Here is a 14,311-nt window from a genome sequence, read left to right as displayed (position 1 = left end):
GCGGCGCTGACGCGGCGGGGGCGGCGCTGAAGGCGCGGGGAGCGCGCTGAGGGCTCCGGGCGGCGGCGGCGCGGCCTCCCGTGCCCGCGGCACCGTCCTGCCGGGGGAAGAGCGGCTCGTCGGCCGGCGCCCGTGGCGGGGAGGAAGGGCTCGCCGAGCCGCCGCCGGGCTCAGGGGCTGCCTGGCCGCCCAGCCCCGGCCGCGGTCGGCGGCGCTTCGCTCGCAGCCTCCCGGAGCCCGCAGAGCCTTCAGCCGGCCCTCGGAAGGGCCCCTCTGGCCGAGGTGGGTGCTGAGCTGGCAGCTGCTGGGAGGGATGCGCCCAGTCCCGTTCTCTCTCCTGTAACCCGATCCTTTCTACTAAGCATGAAAAGAACACCGCTTGCTTATTTTTTTTCTGCCGTGTTATGTTTACATTGCTGCGAACAGGAGTTTTACTACTCTGTTACCTTTATTCGCTTCTTTCTCTGCAGCACTTTTGATCGCCCGGGTTGTTCTTCCTTGTGCTCTCTGTTGATTCTGCAACTCCGGCTCATGAGCTGCACCATTTTTTCACTCCTGTTGTCAGTTAATAGAGTTTTAACTTAATTAAAGCTTGTAGCAGATGTAGTGCAAGTGTATAGGTTTTTATTTTTAAATACTGTCTTGGAAGTGATAGTAAGAAGTTGAGGGTTGCACTAACCAAACAGTTGTCATTGTTGCCTTTTTGTTTCGCTGTGAACATCCTCTCAATGTTAGGTTTCTCTGGATGCTGCCAAATGTGTGGATCAGAAAGTGTCTTTTATGTTGTACTGTGGGGGGGTTTGCTAAATATTTCAGTGAAGCATTTACTTTCCAGGTTATTGTAAAGCCCACGTGGGTACTTTGCTAGTAACACATTAATCATGAGTTGGTATCTCTGAAATATCCTAAACTTGTGAAAAAGGAAAGTGGGACATTATCTTCCTTTGCATTTTACAATTTTTTTTTTTTTTTTTTTTTGGTTTTCATTAAGTTTGCTATATTATATATGTAGGAACTGCATATTTATTGAACTGTTTTTAATAGTATTCATGCTTTTGGGCAAGGAGGAAATGGATATATTTCTCTTCAGTAGTTAATATATAATAAATCACCAGTTGGATATGTAAGCAAGGTTTTATCAGACCTCAGATTAAACCTAAGCCAGCAAATTATCTCACTTAATGCAGTATAATTCATGAATATGGTATTTCAGTCTCTGTTGAAATTGAACTGCCCAGTTTTTCATGGAGTTTTGTTCTTCAATAGATTATATTTGTTTGTGCTGTCTTAGTGTTGGCTAATTAGAAATTGTATACTCAGTATTGCAGAGAAAGAAAACATGGCAAGCACTGCTATTGAAAAGAAAGAAGTCACTAGAGATCTAGACCACTGTGATATTCCATACTATGTTTCTGAATTTGTGGAAAGAGAACTTGGAAATGACTATGATTCCCTGGGGAAGCTAGATAGCCTGATTGAAAAGCTCTCTGAAAACAAAAAGCACTTAGAAGAACAGGTAAGCATTTTCTGGTTATTTTTTCCTCTTCTGAACATGCTGTATGACTGATTAAGAATATGAAACTCAAGGAAATATATGAGTATCTCAAATGGTTCTGCTCTACACAGTGCACTGGCTTTATGTCTGCCTTAATACTTCTCTGTCAATGCAGGTGCTAACAGTGTCATCAGAAGTCCCTAAAAGAATTCAGAATGCCTTGAAGAATGCAGAAGATTCCAAAAACTCTCTGAGTCAGCTTCTAGAGGAAGAAAGTGTTCTGTCTGAGTCCATCAATAGCCACTTGCTGAAAGCTCAGCCATGGATGGAGGATCTGGATGTCCTGATCGGTCAGGTCGAGGAGATCGAGCGACACCTGGCCTATCTCAAGTGGATTTCTTGCATAGAAGATCTGAGGTAGTTTCTGAGACTGGTGACCTACTTTATCCCATTATTAAAATCTTTTATATTCAAAGAATTTTTGTCTTTACTTTTCAATATACAAATGATTCTTTTCTGTTATCATTATTGAATATTCGACCTTGACTTTTTTGTGTGTTATAGTGATAGCATTCAGCAATATCTGATGACCAACAATGTTCCAGAGGCAGCCAGTACACTGGCATTCATGGCAGAACTGGACATTAAACTTCAGGAGTCATCCTGTTCTCATCTTCTTGCTTTTGTGAGATCCACTGTTAAATTCTGGCATAAAATCCTTAAGGACAAATTGACAAGGTAAGAGGGATACTGTGGCTCCTTCATCTTTACATTGTACTGTCAGTTAGTGTCCATGTGCTTATTTTGTGTTGCAGTGACTTTGAGGAGGTGCTGGCACAGCTCCGTTGGCCCTTTGTGGGGCCACCTCAGTCCCAGGGGTGTGGCCTTGCTGCACCAGCCAGTGCTCCTGAGCTGTACAGCAACTTGGAGATGCTGTTCTGTCAGCTTCTGAAACTGCAAACCTCGTATCCTTTCAAAGAAAAAAAAAAACTCTTAGAGATGCACATTCTCAAGGAGAATTATTTAAAATGTTGTCCTCCCTAAAGACAGGTGATAATTTGTGTTACTTTGTATTAACATTAGAATGTTGTGGGGGTTTGGGGGGCTGATTTTTTTGGGGTTTTTTTTTTGGCATTTAGAAAATGCCAAGTGCCAAAGTTGTCCTTTTTGTCAGCAGCAGCATTTTAACTCCACATCATCAGATCCAGTGCTCTCATGGTAGCTGACAGTTCATTTTGCATGAGGATTTCTCCTAACACTGTTTGGCACCATTACCCATGCATGTTAGTGAAAAAATGGTGATGTGGGTTTTATTAGACACAGTTAATGCTTTTCCTTTTATAGCCTTATGTGAAGTTCCACTCCAGAAGGAAAAGACAGAAAACTAAACATACATGTCTTGAAAGGAGGTTTACAAGAAGGGGGAGACTGCAGGAGGATTTCTGTTGTGCAGCAATCAGTCTGCCTTTGAAGTTGCTCAGAGGGCACTGCTGCTCATTCTGTCCCTGGTTTTTATGAACTAAATAATTCACAAAAAATTGGCTAAAACTAAAGCTCAACTAAGCCTTTTAGTGTGTGTGACTGTGGCTGCCTTTTTTTTTTTTTTTTTTTTTTAAATCATGTAGTGGAAAGATGCAAGGCCACTGTGCACAGTCCTGAGTTAGTAGCAATTTTGGCTTGGCAGAGTGGCTCACTTAAATCTATTACATGAAAATGGAAAATCGTGTGTTGCTTGTATTAATTCCAGGAGTTTTTATCCTCCTTTAACAAATATGAGTAAGTGTGTCTCTTGGACAGCCACTGTGTTTGTTTCTGACAATGGTGGTTTGCTGGGTTCTTAGAAGTTTTGTAAATCAAATAGACTAAAGGGACATGTATTGTTATTGAATAAATAATCCCTAAAGGCCTGAGTTATATTTAATATTACATAAAGTGGAATATTTTGAGTATCTTTTATATATGAGGAATTGTATTGTTTTCATAATAGTGCCTTCAGTCAATGGTGTAGAACTAAGCAGTGTTCATTTTTATAAGCCCATTTGATTGAAATTATGATGCTGGAGTGACTCAACATTTAATTACATCCATCCTTGACTGTCAAACCTAGAGATGAGCTGTTAACCAAACCTAAACAATTGCCAGAAAAGTACCCTTTACCCCCTTCACCACCAATTGTCCTTCCAATACAGATCATGCTGAATCCTCTTCAGAAAAGATTCAAGTATCATTTCACTGGAAATAAACAAACCAATGTTCTTAACAAGGTATGGGAGAAAGTGGTTTGACATTTCTATATTGCTTTGTAAGCAAGCTCTAGATTGCTCTGTTTAAATTGTTTAGATTTCACACTTTCCAAAATTAGAATTCTTCAAAACTGTGCAGTTCTTGTGCCTACCTAAGTGTGGACAGACATCAAGACAGCACTTGGAGACCTTTCAGGGGCACAGGCATTTTCTCTGGACCAGGCAATATTGTTCCCTTCCCAAATCCTTCATAAAGCATTATTACAATCTTAGACTGACTCTCATCTGTTCACAAGTTTTGATTAATTTCCTCTGTCTTGTTGCAAATGGTTTTGCACTGTTTTGTCTTTCTTGAGCTCAAAGGCTGTGACTTTGATTTTTGGCACTGTGTTTTGCTACCTTCATGTAATTGAAAATGTTGGGTTCTGCTGTTAGGATATGAAATGTAACTAGTCTAAAGGCACTGTTAAAGAATTCTTTTTTTTAATGGGTTAAAATTATTAATTGACATAAAACAAGAGATGCTGAATTTACCAGTGGGAAAGTGACTCACTTTTTGTGTGAATTGCCTTCAAAGACTGAGGATTTTTATCTGAGAATTACCATTGGAATGGGTTTCATTGCATTAATGCCACTGTAACACATCTGGAGCAGAGTTTTAGAGCTGTTTTGTAACAAGTCCTGTTGCACAAGTCTGCTTAGGATCACCATCTTGTGTAAATCTAAATACATTTACAATATTGACAGGTGCTGCTACAGAACTTTTTAAATACTGTTATATGTGTTAATGGGTAAGAGGTCTTTTAGATATGAACAAAATTATTTTAAAAGCTAATGGAAAAATTATGTTCAAGACATTGAATTTGCAAACAGCAATAGGTGAACAACTATTTTGAAAAGAAGAACTTGTTAAGAAAAGTTTTCAGGAAATCTAGTATCAGGTAAGAAAGATATTTCAACAGGGCCTTGCTGAAATCTGGGTTGAGTGTTTTGATTGATTTGGTTTTTTTTTTTTTTTTTTTTGTTCAGTACTTGCTTAGATAATGCAATAAAGAAAATACCAATGTAAAATATTTTAAAGATAGCAACCTGGACAGGATTAACAGTATTTTAGAGGAGAGACTCAAAGTTCACCATGACCTTGCCCAGATGGGGAAGGAGTGTCAAAAATTCCAACAACTCAAGCATGATAAAATTAATGAGACAAGTGAAAATGAATACAGAGGTGAGAAACAGACACACAAAATGTGAGTGCACCTCAGCAGAAGGTTCTTTAGCTGTTGGGAGTGAGGAAACTGGAACTGCTTCCAGTTGCACTAACACTAAAAGAAGTGTTCCTCAAAACCTGCAGACTGTATTTTTTGTGTGGAAACTGAAAAAGCTTAAAGGCATTAAAATGTGAAATGAGAAGGTGATAGATTCCCTTGTTCTAGAGGGAGGATGGGGCTGAGGTTAGGTACAATAACAGTAAGAGCAGAACTTTTCTGGGGAATGCATCCTTTTTGTTATACTAAGAGATAAGGGCCACATGGGAGAACAGGAAGAAATATATCAAGCAGAAACAGGACTTTCATGAGTGAGTGAATATTTTTCTAACAATGCTTTTATATAAATGAAAGTTAAGTAAAACAGAGTGAAAGACTTGTGTGACCTGAAATCAAGAGAAGGCAGGGAGAGTTATATTTTTAGAAGTTTGTCCTAAAATACTGGTAGCACTTGAAGAAATGTTTGGATGCATTGAATTATTTCTTTTCTTTTTTAAATAAGCCTGAGTGGTATTTAACACAAGTACTTATGTGGATTGGAAATCATTCAAAGTTCCTTGATGACAAAATCCAGCCAATACTGGACAAGGCAGGATCTTCAGTGAATGCTGGGGTAAGTGATTAAATGATTTTAAAATGTAAATGTAAATATCTAAGTCAGCTTCTGATAGGTATTTGTGTAGGCCCATTTCCACTGAAACATGTACCTGGTGACACTTAGTCTAGTAACAGTTTCTTGTATATTTGCACATGTCTGTACTTCTGTCCCTGACACTCACTTCTTTCCTTTCCAAAGCTTGAATTCTCTCGTGCTCTAGTAATGCTGATTTTGGAGAAGCTGGCTGCTGATATTCCCTGCCTGTTGTATGATGATACACTCTTTTGTCACCTTGTGGATGAGGTACTTCTGTTTGAGAGAGAGTTATACAGTGTTCATGGTTACCTCAGCAGCTTTCCCAGTTGCATGCATATGCTCTCAGAAGAGTCCTGCTTCCAAAGGTGGCTAACAGTGGAAAAAAAATGTAAGACTTTCCAGTGTGCATTTTGTTGGCCTTTACATTACACAGTCAGAAAGTATGTGTCTACCTACACAGCTACCCTTCTTAAATAGGATAAGTTATTTGGACAGGGCTACTACCAAAAACATATGTGTTTTTATTTTTTTACTACACAGCTACCCTTCTTAAATAGGATAAGTCACTTGGACAGGGCTACTAGCAAAAACATATGTGTTTTCATTTTTTTATTCTGAAGAAAAATTGATTAAACTTCAACAGTGCTTTTGTATTTTGTGAGACTCTTGTCCCTGAGCTGTATGCAATCAAGTGGGCTTATTTTTAGACAACTGTTATGTGTGTGCAGACAGAGATGGACTTTTAATTGAAATAAGGGTGAGGTATTAGTTTTTGATAAATGAAGAAGAAATATATTGGAAAGGAGCAAGCCAACTATTAAAAAACAAAACCAACCCCCCAAACAATTATGACATTTAACTCTGTTAACAGCGTTGCAAATGCAGATACATTGAAGCAGATTTTGTATGAAATGAGTTGTCAGCAGGTCTTATAACCTGAAAATGCAAAATTTAATTTACTAGAGATAAGTCTTTTATGTTAATATATTTTAGAGGGACTTTTGTTAGAATTTTTTTAAATTAAAAACTTACAAGTTTTTTGCATCGCAGTTGCTCTTCAGAAAATGGACTCTATGCTTTCATCAGAGGCTGCATGGATATCACAGTACAAAGATATCACTGATGTAGATGAAATGAAAGTTCCAGACTGTGCTGAAACTTTTATGACTCTCTTGTTAGTTATAACAGGTAATTATGTCTCTGGGCATTACTCTTGTTTGTAATGAACAGTAAAAAACCTTCAGCTAACAGATTTCTTTACTAAATAGTTCACTAAATATTCATTGTCAGCAGTAATCACGAAATAATCTTGCAAAGTTGTATGTTTTCAGTTTAATAAAAGTTTCCTATTAATTTTGTGTTTTGGACACATGCATGAATAATCTTGACCTAGTGACATGTTTGCAAAATAATTATTAAAATTATACATTGGATATTTACCATATTCTCTCATAGTTGGCAGAATATAATTTGTTGCAATGCAGTAATAAATCCTAATAGTCCTTTAGATTCTGTGACAATTCAGAAGCTATGAATGACTTCTTTTTTTGCAACAGTAAACAAGAGCAAGTATGTTTTCAGGAGACAACTGCATCTTCAATGACTTTGTCTGTCTCTGTGTGAGGACACTTGAGGGGCCACACCGGAGGGTGTGGTATTACCACACATTGCTTCAAAGTGTTAGGATACAAACTGCTGGTGGAATCAGGAGGGGGAAGAAAGTCGTTGAATGTTTAGCTTTTGCATGTGCAGTTTCCCTGAAAACATTGAAATATCACCTGTTGTAAATATTGACATTTAAATACTGACTATATGATGTTCTCATCATTGTGAGGTAGTACAGTAAGATGCCTATAATGTTTCTTTTTTCAAAGCTTTTATTTAGTGTTGGAAAGCTTGAAAACATTTTATTAATGTCTTTCCAGACAGGTATAAGAATCTTCCAACAGCTTCCAGAAAACTCCAGTTCCTGGGCCTACAGAAGGAATTAATTGATGATTTCAGGATACGATTAACTCAAGTAATGAAGGAAGAGACAAGAGCTTCCTTAGGATTCCGATACTGTGCAATCCTTAATGCTGTTAACTATATAGCAACAGTGCTGGCAGACTGGGCTGACAATGTAGTAAGTAATTATTCTTCTTTAGGAAAAAAAAATAAAGTGGACTTTGGATGTTGGTTTCATCAGTTTTTAGGTGGATTCCGGAGAATTAATTACTGAAAAAGTAGAATGAGATATAAATTTGGTTTTAATAAAAGATGTGTAAATAAAGACAGGTTATTGTTTGAGGCCTAAGCTACCAATTATAAACTTTCTGGGGAAATGGAATAATCTGAAGAGACCAGAAAAGAGTAGTCTCTTTGACATACTTTTTTATTGTAAAAAAAAAAAAAAAACAACAAAAAACCAAAAAAAAAAAGTGAATTGATTTTGGAGATCTCTGAATCAGAGCAGCAGCCTTTGCTGGGTGCTTGAATTCCTCCCATGGCAGGAGAGCTTAGACAGAGCCCATGTGGATATCTGTGTTGCAGCATGGCTCAGGTGCAGCCCAGAAAAGCCACTCCCTGATAACTGGGATTTAGTGCCTGCTGTGCAACAGCCTGGTGGCAGCACGGCCTAGTGCAAAATTTCAGCTTTTCTATGGCTCTTGGTGCTAAAGGTCAGAAAACCTGTTACACACGGAGTGTGCAGAATAAGGCATTGTGTGTGCTGTGAGCAGCCTCCAAATTCTTACTGTCTTCACAGTAAGAATCCTGCTCTAGCAGGGATAATCTTGACTTGATAGGACAGCAGCCTTCATGTTGTATAACTGCATCTATTACAGTGTCCTGATCTGCTTAAAAGCAAAACCAACAAGCTGTTACCACACTGTCACATTGATCTCAATAAACTCAATTCATTTTCTTGCTGCTGTCAGCACAGTAAATTTATGATTCAATGAATAATCATGGCTGAAAAAGTTACAATAAAGTTTACTTTTGCAAATCTTAGAGAGGCCAAGGTAGGGTTTTTAAAAGCATGCTGCTGTCAATCTTAAAATATCTTTTCAGTATTTCTTAGATCTGTTCTTTTTACCTGTCTGCTGTTGTATCTGAACCCTGTATCAGTTCTATCACTAGGATTAAACCACCATGTTTTGTTTTTCACTAAATCACGACCACAGGGAAAGATAGAAAGTGTTTTTAAAATCTTAAATTTTTATTTTTATAAATGTGCCAGAGGAGAGTGCTTTCTAGAACTGTGCCTAACAAAGTACCAATGAAAAGCTCAAGGGGTAAGATTATTTTCTGTGGTGTTAATCTCTGGTTTTGTTTGTCTAGTTCTTCTTGCAGCTGCAGCAGGCTGAGCTAGAGGTTTGTGCAGAAAGTGAGACGGTGAGCCAGCTCCAGCTGGGACAGCTGGCATCCATGGAGAGCTCTGTCTTTGATGACATGATCAACCTCCTGGAGCGCCTCAAGCACGACATGCTGACCCGACAAGTGGATCATGTCTTCAGAGAGGTCAAAGATGCTGCAAAGCTGTACAAAAAAGAGAGGTGATTCTGTTTATTTAATCTCTTCACAAATTACAGTATTTCCTGTTAAAAATATTAGGGTAAGTAAAGGCAAGGATAGATAATAGGCAAAGTTTTTTTTTCTGGAGTAGGCAGGGGTTTTTTTCTGGAGTAGGAAAGTTTCAGGAAAGTTATGGAAAATTCTCTTTATTCTTACCTTGGGACCATTGTCATGCTATGTTTTCTAAAGTAGTTCCACAATTAGTGGATGTATTAGTTAAAAACCCTAGGAAAGATTCTGGATTGTTATAATTTTCTATTTTGAGCAGGAATTATTTTCTTCATAGTAGTAATGAAGATTTTATGCAAAGTGGCCTGTCATGACTGTTCTGTCTTCACAGACTCCTAAGGCTTCTTGAATATTTTTTCCTGAGTAGAATTTCTGAAGTACTTCATAAAGGAACAGAACTCAATGATTTTCAGATTAGATGGGGTTCCTTAGAATGACATGATCAGAGATTTATAACCAAAGCACGAGTTTAATATTAAATGAAATTCAAACACAGCATTAGACTGATAACTTTTAGATTAGAAATGGGGAAGAATTGTCTGAAAGATTGTAAATGGGCAAGATTTTTTTAAAAGGGTAATTTTAGCTTCATTTGTTGTAATAATTTCACTCAAATGAGTGCAGTGCAATGGTTTCTTTCAGGTGGTTGTCTTTGCCCTCTCAAGCAGAGCAAGCAGTGATGTCTTTGTCGAGCACGGCGTGCCCGATGCTGCAGACACTGCGGGACCGTTTGCTACAGCTGGAGCAGCAGCTCTGCCACTCACTGTTTAAAATCTTCTGGCAAATGCTCGCAGAGAAGGTGGATCAGTACATCTATCAGGAAGTGGGTATCAGTGTGACCTGTGCAATGCCATGTAGGTGTCAGGAACTGGCTTAAACAGCAGGTGCACCTCTTTGTGTTTGTAGATCATCATGGCAAATCATTTCAATGAAGGAGGAGCAGCACAACTCCAGTTTGACATGAGTCGGAATTTGTTCCCCTTATTTTCACACTACTGCAAGAGGCCAGAAAACTACTTCAAGCAGTAAGTAGGCAAATTTCTGCTCTATTGGTATTTCAAAAGTGAGTGTCCAGAGAAATACAAGTGATCTACTGAAAACCAAGATATTTTCACAGTTAGTTTCAATCCACACTTTAAACGTGTTGGTCATTCGTGCGTCTGATATTTTCAACTAGGAAGGTGATTCTGCAGCATGCACTCAGGCAGCAGCAGACTGTGGCATTGTCTCTGAGTATTTTGTGCAGTCAGGATGTCTAGATAAAATTATTGAAGGAATATTAAGTAGCACAAACCTCTGAAACATGAGCCAAATAAACTGGTCAAAGATACAGTTACAACACAACAAGCTTTATTGTTAGAAGAACTACTTTAAACTATGTTCCTCCTCAGGATTGCCTTGTGTGGCAGTCTAGTTGCCCTCAGGTTTGAGAAGCTGCTATTTTCTTTCTGGTTAGTCATTTTCACTAGTTCCCAGTCTTGTAGAGTCCAGCATCAAGATCCTCATTTAATTTGGGCTGAAATCTGAATATTTTTTAAACCACCGTGGAACATGGAAGGTTTTTTGTTACACTTAAATTTGTGCTGCTTACATTAATCCATGTAACTTTTCCCTTAGCATAAAAGAAGCCTGCATTATCCTGAACCTGAATGTTGGCTCTGCCTTGCTTCTGAAGGATGTCCTACAGTCAGCTGCAGAAAATGAACCATTAAAGCCAAGCCAGCCATCTGCAACAGCAGCACTAAATGAACTTGGAGTTTATAAACTGGCTCAAAGGGATGTTGAGATTCTTCTCAATTTGAGAGCTAGCTGGCCAAATACAGGAAAATAAAGACTTCTTCAGAAATGGTTAATGACTTAGTCTAGATTACTTATTCCAAGCAAAAGCAAAGCAAGTATCTTGTAATATACTTATTTCTTTAATTTCTGTATGCTGACAGGTTGCTTTATTCATATCTTACACCTTTTCACCAGTTCAAAAAAAATTCAGTGCTACAGACTTGGTGTTGAACTGTGCAGATCTTATTTTCCATGGCCACCTTGCTGGTGCATTTGGAAGCTAAAACTGTGCTCATCTCCAATGAACAGTCTGCTTTGTCAGTGTTTGCCATATCATTCTAAGGAACACAGAGTATTTACAGTGTAAATGGATTTTTCTACAACGTGGGCTAATGCTCCCTATGAAGTGGTCAGTCTTCAGTTAAACACAGATGTTTTAAATCTCCAAATTCCAGGTAAAGGATGTTCTGTATTAAAATGCATATAATCAACGCAGAAGGAAGGAATATATCACTGTTTTCTTCATATAAATTAAGATTGTTTTTTCTGTACAAGACTATCTCCTAATTTTTTCCAAAAGGTTTTTCCTTATAAATTGCATAGTGTGCGCTAAGTTTGAAAATACCATGTGGAAGTGCTAACTAACTTTACCTGTGGACATTTGTCATAACTTGCTGAAGTTGTTTTTTCCATAAAAATACCCGAAAAATCAAAACTCAGCAGAAGCCCAAAAACCAACTTAATTTTATTCACTGGTAATTAGCCAACAGGTAACAATCCTTTACTGTAAACTATAACCTGAAAGAGGAAAGTCCAAAATACTATTTCAGTTGCATAAGAGATCTCTACTTCTTTTTTTAACCATCTAATTATATTAAGAACAGCAATTCCTAACGATACTCCCTCCAGTGCCTGCTAGACATGAGCATGTTCTTGTCATTTGTCCTTTTCAGCTGATTGCACCTCTGAAGGGCAGGGAAGATGAGAAAAAGAGTGTTGCTTAAAATCGACTCTTCACAGCTGACAAACCAGAAGAAAAACTGGAGAAGATGCCTGTTTTTAATATATATAGCAGACAACTGCTCAAACTAATACACAGACCAGCTCTCCAGCATCTTTTTCTTCCTAAAACAGAAAAAGAAAATCTCTAGTTAGATAATGAGGATAATTAGTTCGTTACCTTTCAGTGATTGCAACCATTAAGAAAAAATTGCTCCTAGAACCACGCCTTAACTATGGGGAATTATTTGAATTCTGAACCTATTTCCTCTCCAGCTGTGGTACCACCCCTGGCAAAGAAGACAACAGGATTTCACTGTTCCACCTTCCTAGATCAGTATTTTAACCCCTGGGCTGTCTGATGACCTATGCCCTGACCTGAGGGGCAGGTGCTGTGACAGGATCCTGACACTGAGGTGGTGGAGGGCCTGGAGCTTGGTTCACCTTACAGCAAGGCAGGAAGGTCAGGCAGTAACTGATCTTTTTTTAGTCTTGCAATGCAAAGTGACACAGTCAAGCTTAAACCAGCAAGTTTTAGCTTTAATTATGTAGCTTTGTAAATAAAGAATAAATCTCACTGAAATACCTCCTATGGACATCCCCTCCCCCCCAAAAAAAAACCAAAAACCCCACAATTTCAAATAAACTTACATTCGTTCCTTGAATACATCCAATGTGATAATATCATCTTCTAGCTCCACATCCTCAGTGCTCAGTCCCAAAGTTTTAAGAGCTAAAGTTAACAAAAGAGAATACCTTATGTGAGTCTATGGAAAAGCAATTTGAAATCTAAAGGAGCCTAGATCTAACGGAAGGTAAGCGTGTAGCATAACAACATGTAACTTAAAAACTAGGGAACTTAACCACATTTAACTTTTTCAACTTTCCAAGTTCCAGGTCGTGTGGGCAGCTGTGTGGATAATTCTAAAGTACACAGATGGGTAACTCTGCAGCTGTTTTAATAACTGTGCAAGCAGGCATTGGGTGCGGGCGGCCGCACCTTCCCTGTACTGCTCCAGCCTGATGCAGCCCTGGCCCAGCACGTCCAGCAGGCCGAACATGGCGTCCACGTTGGCCTCGTCCATGAGGAACGGGTACTCGCCCTCGGCTCGTCTGCCAGCCTTTACCCGCTCCAGCACCTGGATCAGGAACTCGCGGGGCCTTTCTGCAACGAGTCAGAGCGTCAGAGCGCCCGCGGGCACCGGGCCCTCAGCCGGGGAGCGGAGGCAGCGCCGCCCCGCAGACCCCCCGCTGTCGCCGCGCTGTCCCCCCGATGTCGCCCCGATGTCCCCCCGCTGTCGCCCCGCTCCCGGCCGGGCCTGCGCGCACCGGGGCGGTGGAAGAGCAGCAGCGCTCCGAGGCGGTGCAGCAGCTCGGGCAGCCGGTGCCGCCGCAGGTACTCGCGGCTCTCCTCCTCGCCCGCCGCCATGCCGCGGGGCCGGGCCGGCGTGAGGCGGCAGCGGGGCCGGCGGGAGCCGTGAGGGCCGGGCGGGGCAGCCGCGCCCTGCCGCGGGACGCTCGGGGGCCGAGCGGGAGGGGAAGCGGGAAGGAAAAACGGACTTTGCTGGAAGTCGTCACGTTAGCACCGGAACAGACACGCCTCGCTCCCGGCTGGGTCCCGGCTCGGCGTTGGTTCGTGGGGAAAGCAAATTACCCGCGGTACTCTTTAACGCGTGTGCAGGTGTTGGGCACCTGTTAGTCTGGAGAAGACTAATGACATCCCCTCTCAATGCATATAAATACCTCAAAGACTGGTGCCAAGAGGACGTGCCAGACTCTTTTCAATGGTGTCGGGGACAGGAAGGGGAGCACTGGCCATAAATTGAAACACAAGAAGTTCCACCTCAGCATGAGGAAGAGCTCCTTTAGTGAGGGGAGCAGTGGAACAGCTGCCCAGGGTGGCGGATTCTCCCTGTCTGGGGCCATTCCGAGCCCGCCTGGCCGCGCTCCCGTGTCCCTGTGCAGGTTGGACAGGGTCATCTCCAGGAGTCCCTCCCAGCCCTAAGGATTCGGTGATTCTGTGTTCTCACCTGCGGCCTCATCCTCCAGCGGCGGTGCCACCTTCACCTCCCAGCGCTCCCCGGACACAGCCCTGGCTCATCCCCACAGTGTGCGGGGCTGCCAGCATGTTCCCAGTGCTCACACCCGGACGAGCTGCAAAACCAGTGGCCCAGCAACTGAGAGTAAGCGAGCTTACATTTTAAAATCATTATTGAGCCTTGCAGCATAGCCTGTGCAAACAGAGAAGAGACATCAAAGAAGCTTTTGACTGTACTACCCACTGTTGATAGGAGAACCATAATCAAGTAGAGCATCCCACTAAAAAAAAATT

The 14,311-nt window shown here is 40.8% G+C and overlaps 2 protein-coding genes across 2 annotated transcripts; one reads left to right on the top strand and one right to left on the bottom strand.

Annotated features, from left to right (window-relative positions):
* The first annotated feature begins 13 nt into the window (after nt 1-13).
* RINT1 (RAD50 interactor 1) lies at nt 14-11,054 on the top strand. The gene is made up of 14 exons (XM_079303111.1): nt 14-282; nt 1,321-1,516; nt 1,671-1,912; nt 2,060-2,233; nt 2,311-2,460; nt 3,603-3,759; nt 5,506-5,616; nt 5,800-6,025; nt 6,688-6,825; nt 7,563-7,762; nt 8,959-9,173; nt 9,844-10,024; nt 10,108-10,226; nt 10,819-11,054. Exons 2-14 carry the CDS (start codon nt 1,340-1,342, stop codon nt 11,030-11,032), a joined length of 2,304 nt encoding a protein of 767 aa, XP_079159237.1. The 5' UTR covers nt 14-282; nt 1,321-1,339; the 3' UTR covers nt 11,033-11,054.
* A 650-nt stretch (nt 11,055-11,704) lies between these two features.
* Nucleotides 11,705-13,830, bottom strand: EFCAB10 (EF-hand calcium binding domain 10). The gene is made up of 4 exons (XM_079303112.1): nt 13,309-13,830; nt 12,980-13,144; nt 12,631-12,712; nt 11,705-12,105 (listed from the first exon to the last, which is right to left on the bottom strand). The coding sequence occupies exons 1-4, from the start codon at nt 13,406-13,408 to the stop codon at nt 12,069-12,071; spliced, it is 384 nt and encodes a 127-aa protein (XP_079159238.1). The 5' UTR covers nt 13,409-13,830; the 3' UTR covers nt 11,705-12,068.
* Between the last annotated feature and the right edge of the window lie 481 nt (nt 13,831-14,311).

The sequence above is a fragment of the Erithacus rubecula genome (genome assembly GCF_903797595.1).
Source record: "Erithacus rubecula genome assembly, chromosome: 4".
Lineage (NCBI taxonomy): Eukaryota > Metazoa > Chordata > Aves > Passeriformes > Muscicapidae > Erithacus > Erithacus rubecula.
This window is presented reverse-complemented; position numbering and strand designations above follow the sequence as displayed.

Bases quoted from the DNA above. Each gene is read 5' to 3' on its own strand.
- RINT1 (XM_079303111.1), top strand. From the start codon at position 1,340: ATGGCAAGCACTGCTATTGAAAAGAAAGAAGTCACTAGAGATCTAGAC. The intron at 3,760-5,505 runs GTATGGGAGAAA...TTTTTAAATAAG, and splicing joins AAACCAATGTTCTTAACAAG to CCTGAGTGGTATTTAACACA. The intron at 6,026-6,687 runs GTAAGACTTTCC...TTTGCATCGCAG, and splicing joins GCTAACAGTGGAAAAAAAAT to TTGCTCTTCAGAAAATGGAC.
- EFCAB10 (XM_079303112.1), bottom strand. From the start codon at position 13,408: ATGGCGGCGGGCGAGGAGGAGAGCCGCGAGTACCTGCGGCGGCACCGG. The intron at 13,145-13,308 runs GTGCGCGCAGGC...GACTCGTTGCAG, and splicing joins GCTGCTCTTCCACCGCCCCG to AAAGGCCCCGCGAGTTCCTG. The intron at 12,106-12,630 runs GTAAGTTTATTT...TTTCTGTTTTAG, and splicing joins GATGTATTCAAGGAACGAAT to GAAGAAAAAGATGCTGGAGA.